Source organism: Pogoniulus pusillus, chromosome 8 (genome assembly GCF_015220805.1).
Source record: "Pogoniulus pusillus isolate bPogPus1 chromosome 8, bPogPus1.pri, whole genome shotgun sequence".
NCBI lineage: Eukaryota > Metazoa > Chordata > Aves > Piciformes > Lybiidae > Pogoniulus > Pogoniulus pusillus.
The window spans coordinates 39,235,577-39,250,902 of NC_087271.1; the positions used below are offsets into that span (position 1 = coordinate 39,235,577).

At 52.8% G+C, this 15,326-nt stretch overlaps 1 protein-coding gene across 4 annotated transcripts in view; it reads left to right on the plus strand.

Annotated features, from left to right (window-relative positions):
- The first annotated feature begins 7,475 nt into the window (after positions 1-7,475).
- Positions 7,476-15,326, plus strand: part of RASAL2 (RAS protein activator like 2) — a 243,006-nt gene continuing 235,155 nt past the window's right edge. For all 4 annotated transcript variants that reach the window (XM_064148132.1, XM_064148133.1, XM_064148134.1 and 1 more), the window contains exon 1: positions 7,476-7,710. In XM_064148132.1, the coding sequence (XP_064004202.1) occupies positions 7,542-7,710 (169 nt within the window). In that variant the 5' untranslated portion in view covers positions 7,476-7,541. The remainder of the gene's footprint in view (positions 7,711-15,326) is intronic.

The window sequence follows — 15,326 nt, forward strand, 5'->3', positions numbered from 1 at the left end:
ACCCAAGCTGAGTAAACAAATATTGATCAACCCAACCTCAGGTCACTGCTGAGAATAGAATCTTTGAAGGAGCATATTGAAGGGGCAGGATCCCATCAGACCTGGGTGAAATTGGATCCTGCTCAAGGGAGTTTGCAGCCCCAGCACGATCGATAGTTGCACTGAAAACGCTGCTCTCGTCTGGGCTACTCCAACCTGCCCCTCAAGGTGGCTCCTCCTTTTGTAGCTGCCAGAAAACAATTCATGAGCAGCCCAGTCCTGCTGGGATGAGGGGAGGGAGAGATGCTAAAATAGCTATGATTCAAGGGCCCACAGGGATGGGAAGTGAATTGAGACAGGAGGAGAGGAACAGCCTGTTTGAGGGAATCAGAATCAAGCAGGTTGGAAGAGAGCTCCAAGCTCAGCCAGGCCAACCTAGCACCCAGCCCTGGCCAAGCAACCAGACCATGGCACTAAGTGCCTCAGCCAGGCTTGGTTCAACACCTCCAGGGACAGTGACTCCACCACCTCCCTGAGCAGCCCATTCCAATGCCAATCACTCTCTCTGCCAACAACTTCCTAACAACATCCAGCCTAGACCTCCCCTGACACAACTTCAGACTCTGTCCCCTTCTTCTGTTGCTGCTTGCCTGGCAGCAGAGCCCAACCTCACCTGGCTACAGCCTCCCTTCAGGCAGCTGCTGACAGCAATGAGCTCTGCCCTGCAGGCTGCACGCCCCCAACTCCCTCAGCCTCTCCTCACAGGGCTCTGCTCCAGGCCCCTCCCCAGCCTTGCTGCCCTTCTCCAAACACCTTCCAGCACCTCAACATCTCTCTGCAATGGAGTAGCCCAGAACTGGACACAGCACTCAAGGTGTGGCCTGAGCAGTGCTGAGCACAGGGGCACAAGAACCTCCCTTGTCCTGCTGCCCACACTGCTCCTGAGCCAGCCCAGGATGCCATTGGCTCTGCTGCCCACCTGGGCACTGCTGCCTCAGCTTCAGCTCCTCTCTCCCAGCACCCCCAGCTCCCTCTCTGCCTGGCTGCTCTCAGCCACTCTGGCCCCAGCCTGGAGTGCTGCTTGGGGTTGTTGTGGCCAAAGTGCAGAACCCTGCACTTGTTTTTGTTCAGTCTCATCCCATTGGCCTCTGCCCACCCATGCAGCCTGGCCAGGTCCCTCTGCAGGGCTCTCCTACCCTCCAACAGCTCCACAGCTGCTCCTAGCTTGGTCTCATCTGCAAACTGACTGATGCTGGACTCAATCCCCTGTTTCAGCTCTTCACTAAGGATATTGAACAGGACTGTGCCCAGCACTGATCCTTGGGCACACCACTGGTGACTGGAAAAGCAGGGAAGAGGGCTAGACTTTCTGGAGCTGCCTCATGCTGACCTACAGCAGCCCCAGCTGCCAAGCCTGCACTCTGGTGACTCCCAGGTACTCAGCCGTTTGACTTGAGGGGTTTTTAAACATAATGAGATGTGATGGCCCACGAGAGCCAGAATGGAGACAGCAGAGTGGATTTTCCCCACTGCAGTGAATTAAGAAGGACATGCTGCCCTCAACCCACAACACCAAGCAGAGTCTCTGACCCTCCTCTGTCTCTGTAGGGTCACAGCTTATTTGTTAGCACCTTGCAGAGAAGAGCTGGGCCCAGCCAGGTGCTGCTTGGTAGTTTGAATCTTCCTCTGAAATCCACCTTGTGATTTTGGAGGAGAATTCAGACTACTGAGAGTGGCTTACTGGGTCTGAAGAAGCTGGCTCACTGTAGTCAGCAACATCTCTGGCCTTGCTGAGCCAACTGCTATCATTCTGCCAGCCAGCCAGGTTTTCCCCATTTTTCTCCCCACCAGAAGGGAAGGGCAGGACCCACCACGTCCACCGAGGCACACTGTCACCAGCCTGGCAGCTGGTGAGTGTCAAGAATGGAGAGGACAAGCTCCTGCAAGCCCCCATTTTTAGGGCAGGTTTCTATTTCATGTCACAGCAGGCTGGCCTCAACCTCTTGCCTGCCCCAGTGGAGTGGGACATGGTGGTGGCTTTAAAGGAGACATGGAGTGAAGAACAGCTGAGAGCTACGATGATCCTGGTGCATGTATAAATAGATGACCCAAGACCAGATGTTTCCCCAAAGCCCCTCTTCTTCACTGGTGCAAATTACAGTTTAGCTACAACAGGGCTGAACAGGCAGCAAAATATTTTAGACCTACTGATGTAGAGAAGTCAAAGGAAACTGCTTTGATGAAACTCTGGGTTGATGAAAACCTCAACAGGAGCCTGCAGGGTGAGTGCAGCCCAGACACAACCCTGTGCTGGGCTGCAGCAAGAGCAGTGTGAGCACAGGGCAAGGGAGGGGATTCTGCCCCTTGGCTCTGCTCTCCTCACACCCCACCTGCAGTCCTGGGGGCAGTTCTGGAGCCCCCAACACAAGAGGGACATGGAAGTGTTGGAGCCAGTGCAGAGGAGGCCACCAAGATGCTCAGAGGGCTGCAGCAGCTCTGCTATGAGGACAGGCTGAGAGAGTTGGAGCTCTTCAGTCTGGAGGAGGATTCAAGGAGACCTTGGAGTGGCCTTCCAGGATCTGAAGGGGGCCTACAGGAAGGCTGGGGAGGGACTACGGACAAGGTCTTGTAATGACAGGACAAGGAGTAAGGGGTTTGAACTGGCAGAGGGCAGATTTAGACTGGATGTTAGGAAGAAGTTCTTTGCAGTGGCAAGACACTGGCACAGGTTGCTCAGGGAGGCTGTGGCTGCTCCCTCCCTGGAGGTGTTCAAGGTCAGGTTGGATGAGGCCTTGAGCAACCTGTTCTAGTGGGAGGTGTCCCTGCCTACAGTAGGGGGTTGGAGCTGGATGGTCCTTGAGGTCCCTTCCAACCTAAACCATTCTGTGACTCCATGAAGCACCAGAAGAGCAAAATGCCTGGCAAGGGGTGCTGGGGGTACAGGGATGGATTGGGCACAGTGGGTGTGAGCTGGAGGAGGGGGTGGGTGTGAGCTGGAGAAGGGAGTGGATGTGAGCTAGAGGGAGTGGGAACTGGAGGAGGGAGTGGGAACTGGAGGAGGGAGTGGGAACTGGAGGAGGGAGTGGGAACTGGAGGAGTCTCTTGCTGCCTTTGTTCCATTTCATTATTTTTTTGCTTCCTATCTCAAGCGTTGATGCCCTGAGCTTAAAGCCTACGCTGTGGCTGCTTTTGTGAGGCAGAAACTCAGTGTCAGCATATGTATCCTGGAGGCAGTTGGCAGGAGATGAAGGAGGGACAGCAGCAGCAGTTAAAACTGGGCCTTGGCTCTTTAATATTTAACTTTCCCCAGTGCTGTTTCTTTCTTTCTTTTTAATCAGTTTGCGCATTATCTGCCGTCCCCGTTCAAAGAGGGCTTTAGCATGGAGATTTCAGCCTTAATCCCAGGGGCAGGGAAAGCGGAAGAGTCTCTCTGAAAGGTTCCAGGGCTCAATCTGGCCTCAATTACACCAGCCAAAGCCAGCACAGAGTGGCCACGCTGGGCTTCGGCGGGACCGCGGCGGGCTGGAAGGTACAACATCAGGGCTTAGTCACGGATCTGGCCTGGAGAACCCCCTTGGTCCCTAAGGCTCCATCCACAGGGAGTTACCAGGAGGATGAAAGTATTGCCAGGCTGGCTCAGAACAAGCATTCACCTTGGGCAATAAGCAGTGCCTGGCCAGAGCCAGCTGCAGATGCTTAGGAAGGGATATCGGAAGCGGGAGAGTATAAAGTGATCCTTCCTCCGGCATTCCCTCCCGGCTCCCGGTAAGCAGCAGTTGAGAGACTTCCTGAGCAGGAGGTTGCATAGATTTGTCTAATCCCCCTTTTGGATTAATTTATACTTTTGCCTCCATGACATCCTGTGGCAGTAAGTTCCACACTGTCATTATGTGTTGTGTGGAAAAAGCACTTCCTTTTGCCAGCTTCAGAGCCAGCTCCTGAGCAGTTCTCTCCATCCTCTTTCTCTCCGGTGGTGTGAGGGACAAGGGAAAATAACTTCTGTTCTGTAGTAGATCTCTCTGACCTTGCTGACTTCTCTGTCTTTGCTTGATCCAAGGTTTTGTTCTTCCAAACTCTTAGAATCATAGAATCAACCACATTGGAAGAGACCTCCAAGCTCATCCAGTCCAACCTCCAGCCCAAAGCTGCTTTAAACTGCTGCATGCCCAGAGCAGGGCCAGGAGGATGCTCAGAGGCTGCAGCAGCTCTGCTGTGAGCACAGACTGAAAGAGTTGGGGCTGTGCAGGCTGCAGAAGAGGAGGCTCCCAGGTGACCTTCTTGTGGCCTGCCAGGATCTGAAGGGGGCTACAAAAAAGCTGGGGAAAGACTTTTCAGGCTATCAGGGAGTGCCAGGACTGGGGGGAAATGCAGCAAAGCTGGAGGTGAGGAGAGTCAGAGTGGAGGTGAGGAGGAAGTTGTTGAGCCTGAGAGTGGTGAGAGGCTGGAATGGGTTGCCCAGGGAGGTGGTTGAGGCCCCATGGCTGGAGGTGTTTGAGGCCAGGCTGGCTGAGGCTGTGTGCAGCCTGCTCTAGGGTAGGGTGTCCCTGGGCATGGTAGGGGGCTTGGAACTGGCTGCTCCTTGTGGTCCCTTCCAACCCTGACTGGTTCTATGATTCTATGATCTCCCTGCTAAAGCAAGATCAGCCAGAGCAGGGTGCCCAGGATCACAATTGTCCAGGCAGGTTTGGAAACTCTTCAGAGAAGGAGACTCCACAACCTCTCTGGGAAGCCTGCCCCACAGAGCACCTTCACAGCAAAGCAAGTTTTTCCTCATGTTTAGGTACAAAATCAGACCAAGCTAGTTCAGCTTCCTTCTACAACACATACAAAACATATGCAGCTGTCTTCAAACACTCTGACTTAACCTATTCTGAGTCAAGCTCCAGCCCTAGCTCAGCCAGAGCCTGTGGACTAACGTGGCAGCTATGAGTAGAGCAGCTAAAGTGGCTGTCCCACACGAAGGGAATTTCATGCCTCTTCTTGTGTTACTGCTCCTTTATGCCTGCACAAATCCCCTGCACGCTACTGGAGGAGAAGACCCCCAGCCAGAACAGCTGAGCTGATGAGCATGAAACTCTGCAGTCTCTGATTTCCAGGGCATCTTTATTTATAAAAGCTGTCTATTTTTGCTGCTGTCCTGCCTGCAAAGCCACCCTTCCTATTTCGGTCACCCCCCTGCTTTACTGTTGTTGAGGTTACACCAAACCCCACAAACAAAGGCAGGAGAATGGATTTTGGTGTCTGCTACCACAAGAATTTCACAAACCTCACTATCCAGTCCTTCCAGACCTTGCTGTTAGGGCAGCTCCATCATACTTGCAGATCCAACCAGTCCTCACTTGATGGGAACCAGTTGCTGGTGTCTTGTGCTGCTCCTGCGTAGCTGCTCAGGCATTGTGTGGCAGCTTTCTATAACTCCACTGTCCTCCTTTTGGCAGTAGCTCAGCAGCCACATCCTCCCCTTGCAACATGCCAGTCTGTCTTCTCCTTCTTAAAGCAACTTCATCCCCCTTGCCCCTGCAGCTGCTTGTGTGATCTCCCTGCAGCCACGGCAGGTAAAGACCCTGAACTTGTCTGAGGGAAGAGAGGTCTCTGGGAGGCTGATGGCAAAAAGGGGGCTGTGGGGAGAGTAGAAAGGGAACACTTTGGAGAATTTACTGGATTGTGGCCACCCTGGAGAACCCTGGAGAATAAATATGTTATTACAGTATCAGTGGTAGTGGGAATGAGCAGGGGTAGAGAGAGCATAGGAGGGAAAATTTGGGTTTCCTACTGCTTTACATTATTATTATTATGGCAATTTGTGTAGATGCCTGCTCTAGAAGCAGTAGCCACCATGCCTTCAGCTCCCAATCCTTTGGAAACACAGAATCTCAGAATCAGCCAGGTTGGAAGAGACCTCCAAGCTCATCCAGGCCAACCTAGCACCCAGCCCTGGCCAATCAACCAGACCATGGCACTAAGTGCCTCAGCCAGGCTTGGCTTCAACACCTCCTCCTAACATCCAGCCTCGACCTCCCCCAAATGTTTCAGGGGGAAAAGAGCCAGGAGTGGCTACTGGGTGTCCTGGCTGTGCTGCTGCTGTGAAGAATTGCACCATGCCAGTCACAGTGGTGGAGGGACAGAGGTGCTGGAAGGTGTCCCGAGAAGGGCAGCAAGGCTGGGGAGGGGCCTGGAACACAAACCCTATGAGGAGAGGCTGAGGGAGCTGGGGGTGTGCAGCCTGCAGCAGAGGAGGCTCAGGGCAGAGCTCATTGCTGTCTGCAGCTGCCTGCAGGGAGGCTGTAGCCAGGTGGGGTTGGGCTCTGCTGCCAGGCACCCAGCAGCAGAAGAAGGGGACACAGTCTCAAGTTGTGTCAGGGCAGGTCTAGGCTGGATGTTGTTAGGAAGTTGTTGTCAGAGAGAGTGATTGGCATTGGAATGGGCTGCCCAGGGAGGTGGTGGAGTCACTGTGCCTGGAGGTGTTTAAGAGAAGACTGAATGAGGCACTTAGTTGCTTGGCCAGGGCTGGGTGATAGGTTGGGCTGGATGAGCTTGGAGCTCTCTTCCAACCTGCCTCATTCTGTTCCAGAACAAAGCAGCCTGCAGCTCCCCTAACCGAAATGCTTTCAGCCATGCCTGCTCTCTGCCTTCCCTGCAGCAGGTCTCCTTCCCAGCCGCCCGCACAAGGGCTGTGTGAGGGCAGGGAACCTTTACAGCTCTCCGTGGCTCTGGAGCACACTATGCAGGCTGGCAAAGGCCTGAGCCTGGGAAGCAGGGCTCGGAGTGCTGCTCCAGGCGGAACAAGGAGGCTCCGCACATGCCTGCGGCGGGACCAGCAGGTCCGAGAGGGCTGCGGTGAGATGCGTGCGGCTCTGACCCTCCCCGCAGAACCCCCCCGGGAGGTGACTGCTTCTCCCGAGCCACAGTCTCTGCCCTCCCTCCTCCCGGGCAGGCTGGCTCCGGCGGGGTGAGCCCCATGAGGACGATCGGAGCCCCACGATGGCCACTTTGGGTCCCCTCCTCCGCGGAGCCAAGACAAGGAGTCCCGCGCAGGGAAGCAGTGCCGGAGCGGGGGCGAGCGCCAGGGGTGAGCGGTGCCCGCAGCCCAGCGAGGAAGCAATGGGTGTGCGGGGCCGTGGCCAGCGCTCCGCCATGGCCCGCAGCGCAGCCCCTTCCCGCTCCGGCGGCAGCGGGCTCCGCGGGCTGGCTCGCAGCCAGGCTGGCTCGGCAGCCGATTACTCTGGCCTGGCCGCGCGCCGCTGCCCGCCGCCTGTCCCGTCTCGCGCGGGCGCTCGGCCCGCCACTGCTCGCGCCTGTCCGCCCGGGATGCCGCCGGCGCTGAGGGCGCGGCGGGACCAGAGCCGCCGCCGCCGCCGGGCGCTGGAGCCGACAGGCAGCGGCCGCCGCCTCCTCCCGCGCTGACGCAGGGGGTGGCGGGGCCGAGGGGCGGGGAAGAGAAGGGAGGGGAGGGATGGAGCCGCGGCGCGGCGCGGACTGAGGCGAGGCGCGGCGCGGCCGGGGAGCAGCGCGGGAGGGCGGCGCCGCCGCCGCCTCATCCTCCCCCAGCCGTTCACCCCAGCATGGAGGTACCCCCTGCAGCGGCCGGCGAGCCGGCGGCCTGGGCGGCGGAGGCGGCGTTTGCGGAGCCGGAGCTGGGCTCGGAGGAGCTGGAGACGGCGACGGGAGGCGCGCTGGACCGCGTCCTGCTCGAGTCGGTTTGCCAGCAGCAGGGCTGGGTCCGCGTCTATGGTAAGAGGGCGCTGGGGGAGCGGGCGGGGGCGTCGGGGGCGCGGGCAGGGCCGCGGGTCGGGCAGGACAGGGGGGGAGCGGGCCAGACAGGGGCCCGCAGCCGGCTGCGGCGGCAGGTTGTAAGCGGGGAGCGGCGGCCAACTTCCCGGCCCTAACTTTTCCTTTCTCCTTGTTTCCCTGCTGTTGAAGCTTCCAGTTCCACGGGTCGGGTCGGGTCGGGTCGCCGTGGTGTCCCCCAGCCTTTCCCCCACCCCGCCCTCTTTCTGTTTTCCCGGCACCGGGAGCCGCGCGTCCTGCCTTAGCCCACTCCCGGGCAGCTCCGGTACCCTGCAGCCGGGATGCGGAATGCCGACCCCCGCGGGGGCATGTCGCGGTGTTAGCAAGCGGGAAATCCTCACCCTAAAGCTTTTGTGTCGCCGGGAGTCAAGTACAGGATGCGAGTGCAGGCAGGGCTGAGCTCTCGCCGCCTGCCAGCGCCGTGTCTGATGAGTATTAATGAGGTACTAAAAGCCTGGAAGGTACCGATACGGTGGGTCCGGTCGCCCCAGCCGTAGTCGTGCGCGTTCGGTTGGCACTTTTATTATTCATGAAAAGGATGTGAAAATCTCTTGGCAGTCTGGCTGGCGTACAGGACCCGCTGGTGGTGTTTTCCCTTCTTTTCTCAAACTCTCCCTGGTATGCAGCCTTTTAAAATGAGTGTGATTTATGTGGCGGGGCCTCTGGTTTGTTTAGGCTCCCAGCTGAAATGCAGGCAGGCTTAATCTCTCCATCAGCACCTAAGTAGTGGAAATTCTGTTTTATCTTTTCCTTGGCTTTCCCTCCTGTTTGTCTTGGTAATCTAAGGATAATTGCTCCCATGTTGCAGGGTGAGGATCGCTGCAGAGAGTGTCTTGTTTTCCCTCCTGTAACAAATTCGAGTGTCCCTTCTCGAAGAGGCAGCAGTTGTGGTGTCCGCACATGCAGTGACTGCACTGCCGTTGCCTAAAGTTGTGGGCAGCCTGTAAAACCACTTTATTTTGTTGGTGCCTTATTTTTTTCTTAAGCAGATCCTGCTAGGCTGCTGCTGGTTGTCCCCCTTGCCTTCCTACCCTGCCCCAAATCGCAAAGGAGATGCTCCAGGGTTTCCCTGGCCTGTAAAGCTAGAAGCAAGTGCCCTCTGTTAGCCATGTCATTGATCTGTTGCCGCGTTGTTGCAGAAACACACAGATGACATAAATAAGTTATCCACCAGAACTCTGCCGGATCTCTTTGGCCGATGGCAGTTAATCGTTGGGAGCACCACCAGAGTTACCCTCTGCACGTATCAAATGAGGAAGACTGGGCTGCAGGTTTTCTGGGGAGCGCGGTCTGCTCAAAGACCTTTGTGTTTGTTTTGGAAGCTTGAAAAGCTGGTGCAGTGGGACGAGGTTGTCTGGCTGCTTTCTGTCTGGTGCATCGGTAAGCAGAGTTATACTTAGCACAATTAATTGTCACAGAGGCTGGGGATTTTTCAGTAGTTTCCACTGGGCCCAGGTTGCTACTTCTTGCAGTGGCTTGCTTTTGTTACTCTCAGCCTGATGCTGAGACTGTAGAGCACAGCCTTCTGCATAAAAATACCTCTGCTGTTGTCAGGGGGAACTCCAAAGACAGCAGGTTGCCTTCCAATTGTTTGTTTAGAGTACTTTGCAAAGGTAAAATGAGAAAGTCCTTAAGAAGAGGATGTCTGGCACCAGCCTATCTGATGCTTAACCCGAGATTCTGTCGGCTGTGAGTGGAAGCAGGAATGCGGTTTCCAAATTAGCCACAGCAAAAAAACATGGCTCGTTGATAAAGTCCTATGTTGTGATGTGTTTGTAGTCTGACACTAACGTGCAGATAAAGGGGAGAAAATTCTCTGTGGCAGAGCAGCTAGCTCACAGGCTATAAAAATCTGCATAGACTTCAAGCATGTAAAAATACATCTCATAGCCCAAGGACAGTGACAAATTATTCCTAGTTTGTGTTTAAAAACAACTCATTATCTCTCTCCCTCATAAAGAATCTGATGTGGTCATGTCTTCTCTCCTTCCCTGTGAAACTGCAATCGGATTAACTAGCATTTGTTTATTTCCTCCTGCTTATTAGCCTTTTCTTCCCCCCTTGCATGAGCACATCTGGAGAAGTTTGCGGACAATGAATCAAGCTGAAACTGTGCCATGTTTGTGCCCAACTAAATATGGGTTACAAACCTGTGAGTGACAAGTGTTATTTATAGGATTAAAAGTAAAGCCTTGCACAGTTGTCTGAGGAACCACAGCAGCACAGCCAGAGAAAACAGGAGCAGAAAGCTTAGCCTTATTGTCTGTATTGTCTGATAAACAATGGGAACACTAACACTAATTATTTCACCATGAATGGCTGGGGGAGGGAAGGAATATCTAGCCTGGAAAAAGTGGAGAAGGGTTTTCTAGCCTGGCAAGAAATGTGGCTTTTGATGTCAGGGTCGCTGGGTTTCTTTTTCACCTGGCTTATGGATGTGGACCACTGTGTTGGAGAGGTGCTGCAGGTAAAAGCTGACTGTCCAAATGGTGGCTCAAGCAGTGGGAGGGCTTATTTTAAAGAAAAAGAATTCAACATCTGCTTAAAGATGCCTATTTTTGTGCATCTCCTTTCTGCAGTGGTGTGCCATCCACTGTGGCTAGATCCAAGGGGATAATTACTGGCATGAGGAGGGGAGCAGGTCTGGTTGCAGAGCCTGTACAACTCCGTCTGTAAGCACAGAGAAAAGAACTTGATAGTAAAGTGTCGTCATGACTGGTCTCTGTGGCTTGCCAGCAGTATGACAGTGATGTGAATGCAGTAGGACTTTACCATGTCTGGGCTGTGATTTCAGTGTGACGCTGAGGTCTTTTCTGACTTCAGGACGAGATCTAAATCGCAGTCTGTCTATTTTTGCGTTTCCTGCGGTGGCTGCAGTAGTTAGAATGTAGCTGTTTTGTTCTGTGCTCTGGAGGTTCGGCCGCTTCTGGGCGAGTGAATTAGAGAGGAGAGGATCACCTCTAGAGCTTGTTTAGAGTAACATCTCTAGAGATTGGGGCTCCCCAGTTTAGGAGGGACAGGGATCTGCTGGACAGGGTCCGGTGGAGTGCTACAAGGACGATGAGGGGACTGGAGGGCACTGCCTGATGAGGAGAGGCTGAGGGACCTGGGGCTGCTTAGTCTGGAGAAGAGAAGACTGAGAGGGGATTTAAACAGTGTTTACAAACATCTGAGGGCTGGGGGTCAGGAGAGGGGGAACAGACTCTGCTCACTGCTCCCTGGGATAGGACAAGGAGCAATGGGTGTAAGCTGCAGCACAGGAGGTTCCAGCTCAACACAAGGGGGAACTTCTTCACTGTAGGGGTCCCAGAGCACTGGCACAGGCTGCCCAGAGAGGTTGTGGAGTCTCCTTCTTTGGAGCCTTTCCAGGCCTGTCTGGATGTGTTCCTCTGTGATCTGTGCTAGATTGTGTGGCCCTGCTGTGGCAGGGGGTTGGTCTCAATGATTTCTCTGGGTCCCTTCCAACCCCTAATATCCTGTGATCTTGTGAAACCATGGAAATACAATTTCCTTACCGAGGACAGTGTTTGTGATGGAAGCAGTTTCTCCTAACCTGATGTTTGAACAATGAACAGCAAATTTGCTTTGTGGAGTGATAGGCTTAATTGCTTGTGAATTGAGTGGTGCTAGATGGTGTTTCCAAGGACTAGATTTGACTGACACACACCTAGTGCTTCTGGAAAATAGATATCAGCCTGCACCCTGGCTGATGGATTCCTTTCAGACTCATGGCATGGGGTGGAGGGAAGAAGTGTGTTGCCTGGATTAATGCTGTGATTTATTTGTTTCCTCTCTACAAGGGGCAGCTGACTTTTGCAAGCATCCACCAGTCTTTCAAGGTCTTTTCCTGTGCTCTTTGATTTTTGGGAGGAGGAGGCCAGGGAATAACAGAATTTTCAGCATTCTCACTGCTAACTGTGGAAACAGAACAATTACAGAGCCTGGTGTGGCTGACTGAACATCTATGGATTTTTGTAGCAATGAATTATAGAGCCAGTGTCACAGCATTGATGTTAAATGTTGCATGTGATGGGGGCAGAATTGGATTTTGCCTGACTTACAGTCTGTGGCTGAGCAGGTTGTAAACTTCTGTAGCAGTGGCGATCAAATCTACTTTTAATGTGCCTGCTTTGAGCTCGCTGAAGACACTCATGTGCTAAAGATTTCAAAGTAGGAGTTGCTGAAATCTGTAGAAAATAGTACAGGGAAGAGCCTGGTCTTGAATGTTCATCCTGCAAGTAGACATCATTGCTCCGAGGCCTTATCTGGGCTAGGAAATGTCTTTCTCTCTTAGCAGTGGTGCTAAAAGGTGACAGCAGTTGTACAAACTGGAGTGCAGATCAGATGTGGACGTTTTCATCACCTTGCTCTCTAAGCCTGCAGGCAGTATGGAGACATTCCTTGCTGCCAAAGTAAGTCTCCTCATCCCCCTTTTCGTGGGAGAAGAGCACTGTTCTTTTTCATGGGTATTGATCTACAGACAGAGCTTTGCTGGCTTTGACTCCAGAAAATGCTCTGGACCCTGTGCAGCCAGACAGAAATGCCTCTTGGCTGCCCCAAACCTCAGTTTCAGGCTTTTAAGTATTTGCCCTCAGAACATATTCAACTCGGGCTCAGGACTGAAGCCACAGCCATGTCTGCAGGGTCATGTGGAGATGAAAAAATAGCTGTGAGCTCCATAGCTGAGCAGAAGCATCTCCTGATGGTGTGAAATCTGCTCTAGGGTAGGGTGTCCCTGCCCATGGCAGGGGGATTGGAACTAGATGATCCTTGTGGTCCCTTCCAACCCTGACTGAGTCTATGATTCTATGAAATGGAGTTCAGAAGCCCAAGTTATCCATTGCAGCAATCCATCAAATCCATGGTCTAGTTGATTGGATAGGGCTGGGTGCTAGGTTGGACTGGACGATCTTGGAGAGGTCTCTTCCAACCTGGTTGATTCTACAATCATCTCTCTTGTTCAACTCTTGTAGCAGTGACTCCAGCTCTGCCCTCCGAGTGTTCTGGCTCTTTTGCAGACTGCCTCAAGATGATTTTCTGGGTGTTTTCTTGCCTACTTTTTTGTTTGGTTTGTTTTGTACTATTGCTTGTGGCAAAAAAAGTTATGCATTTCCAAGCTATCTCCATTTGGATGAGCACCAACAGGCTTTGATAAGGAGCAGCATCTTGTCATTGTTAGCAAATCGATTCCTTCCAGCCCTGCCCGTGCTACCGGCCAGCTTTTTGCCAGATGGCCCTGGGAGGATGGTGAGTGTGGTGAGCCACGACCTACCCTGTAGTCCAGCCTGCCCCACTCCGGTCTCCACCCAAGCCGCAGGAGATCCCACCAGGTGGCGGCATCTTCATTGTGGTGGTGCAGGAGGAGCTGCGGAGGACGCCCGAGGCTGCTGGACAGGTTAGGGGATAGAGTCCTCTCCTCTGAGCCTTATCGCTCATCTCCGGATGCTCAATTAAAAAGTCATCTGGAGGCCGTGCAACCAGGGCTAGGTGGGAAGGCTGCATTCAGTGTAAGAAGGCAGAAAAACCTTTGGAACTAATTGAAGCAGGGAAGCAATCTGATGGTTGAGAGGTAGGTGTTGGAGCTGTAGAGGGTTTTATTCTCCTAGTCTAGCTGAGATAGGTTTTGTGTACTGCTGCTTCGCTGAATGGCTGTGGAGCTCCTTGCAGGAGATCACTTGCTGTTGTGAAGAGCTAAGATGATGGTGTAGGTGAGACCCTTGGAAAGCTGAAAGGGAGCTAAAGAGCTGCACAGCACACCTGTGCAGGCAGTCTTGTATTGGCAAGGAGAGAAAGTTGGTGTTCATGAGTCTTTCTTCCCCTTCTGATCAGTGAGTTTATTTTTAGCTCTCCTAGAAACTTGGTGGGAAAGAAGGCTTGGGAGATAAACCTGCTTTGGCCAGGAAATGCCAGTTCCTGTGTGTTTGCACAGTGTCTACTGTAGTGATAGCTGACCTTACCGTGGCCTTCAGGTACTGCTGCAGCATATTTGGTACAAGTGTTAAACAGCAAAGGCATAAAGCTTTGCTTCCACTTTGAGGTGAGAAGTAGCAGTGAATTCTAGTTGATGCCTCGTTGTTAAAGGTAGATTTTAATCAAAACCAAAGTTTGAAGGGTTGCCTGCAGTTGAAAAATGGGTGAGCATGCTATGGGCAGAGATCACAGACTCACAGAAAGTTAGGGGCTGGAAGGGACCTTGAAAGCTCCTCCAGTCCAGCCTCCCTGCCAGAGCAGGATTGCCTGTACCAGATCACACAGGAATGCATCCAGGTGGGTGTTGAATATCTCCAGAGAGGCAGACTCCACAACTCCCTGTGCTAGTTTGAGCCTAGTGGGATATTTTTGGTGAGAAGAATTAGATGCTAAGGCTGCAAAAAGGAAAGAATGGTGGTGTCTACTGCACTCATAGGCTTGCTGAGATGGGTAAGAATAAGAACTCAAACATAGATAACAGAGTCTCTCTCTGGCTTTTGGGGCTGCAGGAACTCCCTAATTTGCTGTCTGACTTATCCTTCTGCTTCCTAACCCCCCATGCCAACCCTCCAAACTTGCCTTGAATGTAAGGCAAAGTCTGGGATAAGGTAGAGGGGTGGGAAGAAGGTGTTAGGGTGGTTGAGAGCCCTTCCTGGGGATTCTGGTTTCTGAGAGGGCTGCTGTGTTTCTGTATTACCTGTAACTTGCATAGTTCTGTCTATAGCTGTAGCTATTGTAAATACCTGCTTGGATAGTGTGCTAAGCTGGAAATACAGCTTTGTTCTTCCAATTCTCAGGTGGACTGAGTCTAGTCTGGATCTTTTTTGTTAAGTGTGTGTGTGGGGGGGGGGAAGGCAACACCCAAACCATCACACTCCCCTGGGCAGCCTGCTCCGGTGTTCTGTCACCCTCACAGTAAAAAGACACTTTCTCATGTCGTCCCTTGCCAGTCAGCAGTGGGGAATACTAAATGATGACTGAAGTGCTCTTACAGGTGATCTGCTCATAACAGCTCCTCTGATGGTTCTTTTTGACTGCAGGGAATTCCTAGAGATGTGCAATGGTTGAATTTTGGGTCCTCAGTGCTAGTGCCGCTCTCAAATCTCTGCTCACTTCCTTCTGCTTTTGCAGCAGTGATTTGAACTGCAGCTGAGGGCTGGGCATGGGCTGTTTACTTCTGGGATGCTTTGCTCCCAAACACCGCTGCAAACTTAGCCCTTTGACATAAAAACTTTCACCCTTCCTCTTTTTAAGGAACACTGATGTCCTTTTCATACATGAATGTACTCTCTCTCTCTCTTGTTTTTTATGAGGCGTTTTTAAGCAGGGCTCCCTCAGCTGTCTGTGTTGTTGGAAATGTTGCCTAGGTTACTAATTTATTAAGTCACTTAAATATTTGGAGGCATGAACAATACTAGAGTGTGGGGTGGGGGGAAAAGGAGGATGACATTATTTTAAAACCTCAGTTTCCTGACTCCTGTATTTCAGTTGCAGGATTTATCTCTGGCTGAACGTTTTCATGTGGTGCTGTTTCCTATTTTTAAACAATAGGGGAAAAAAAAAAGGGAAGATAAGAGGAGCATAACTGT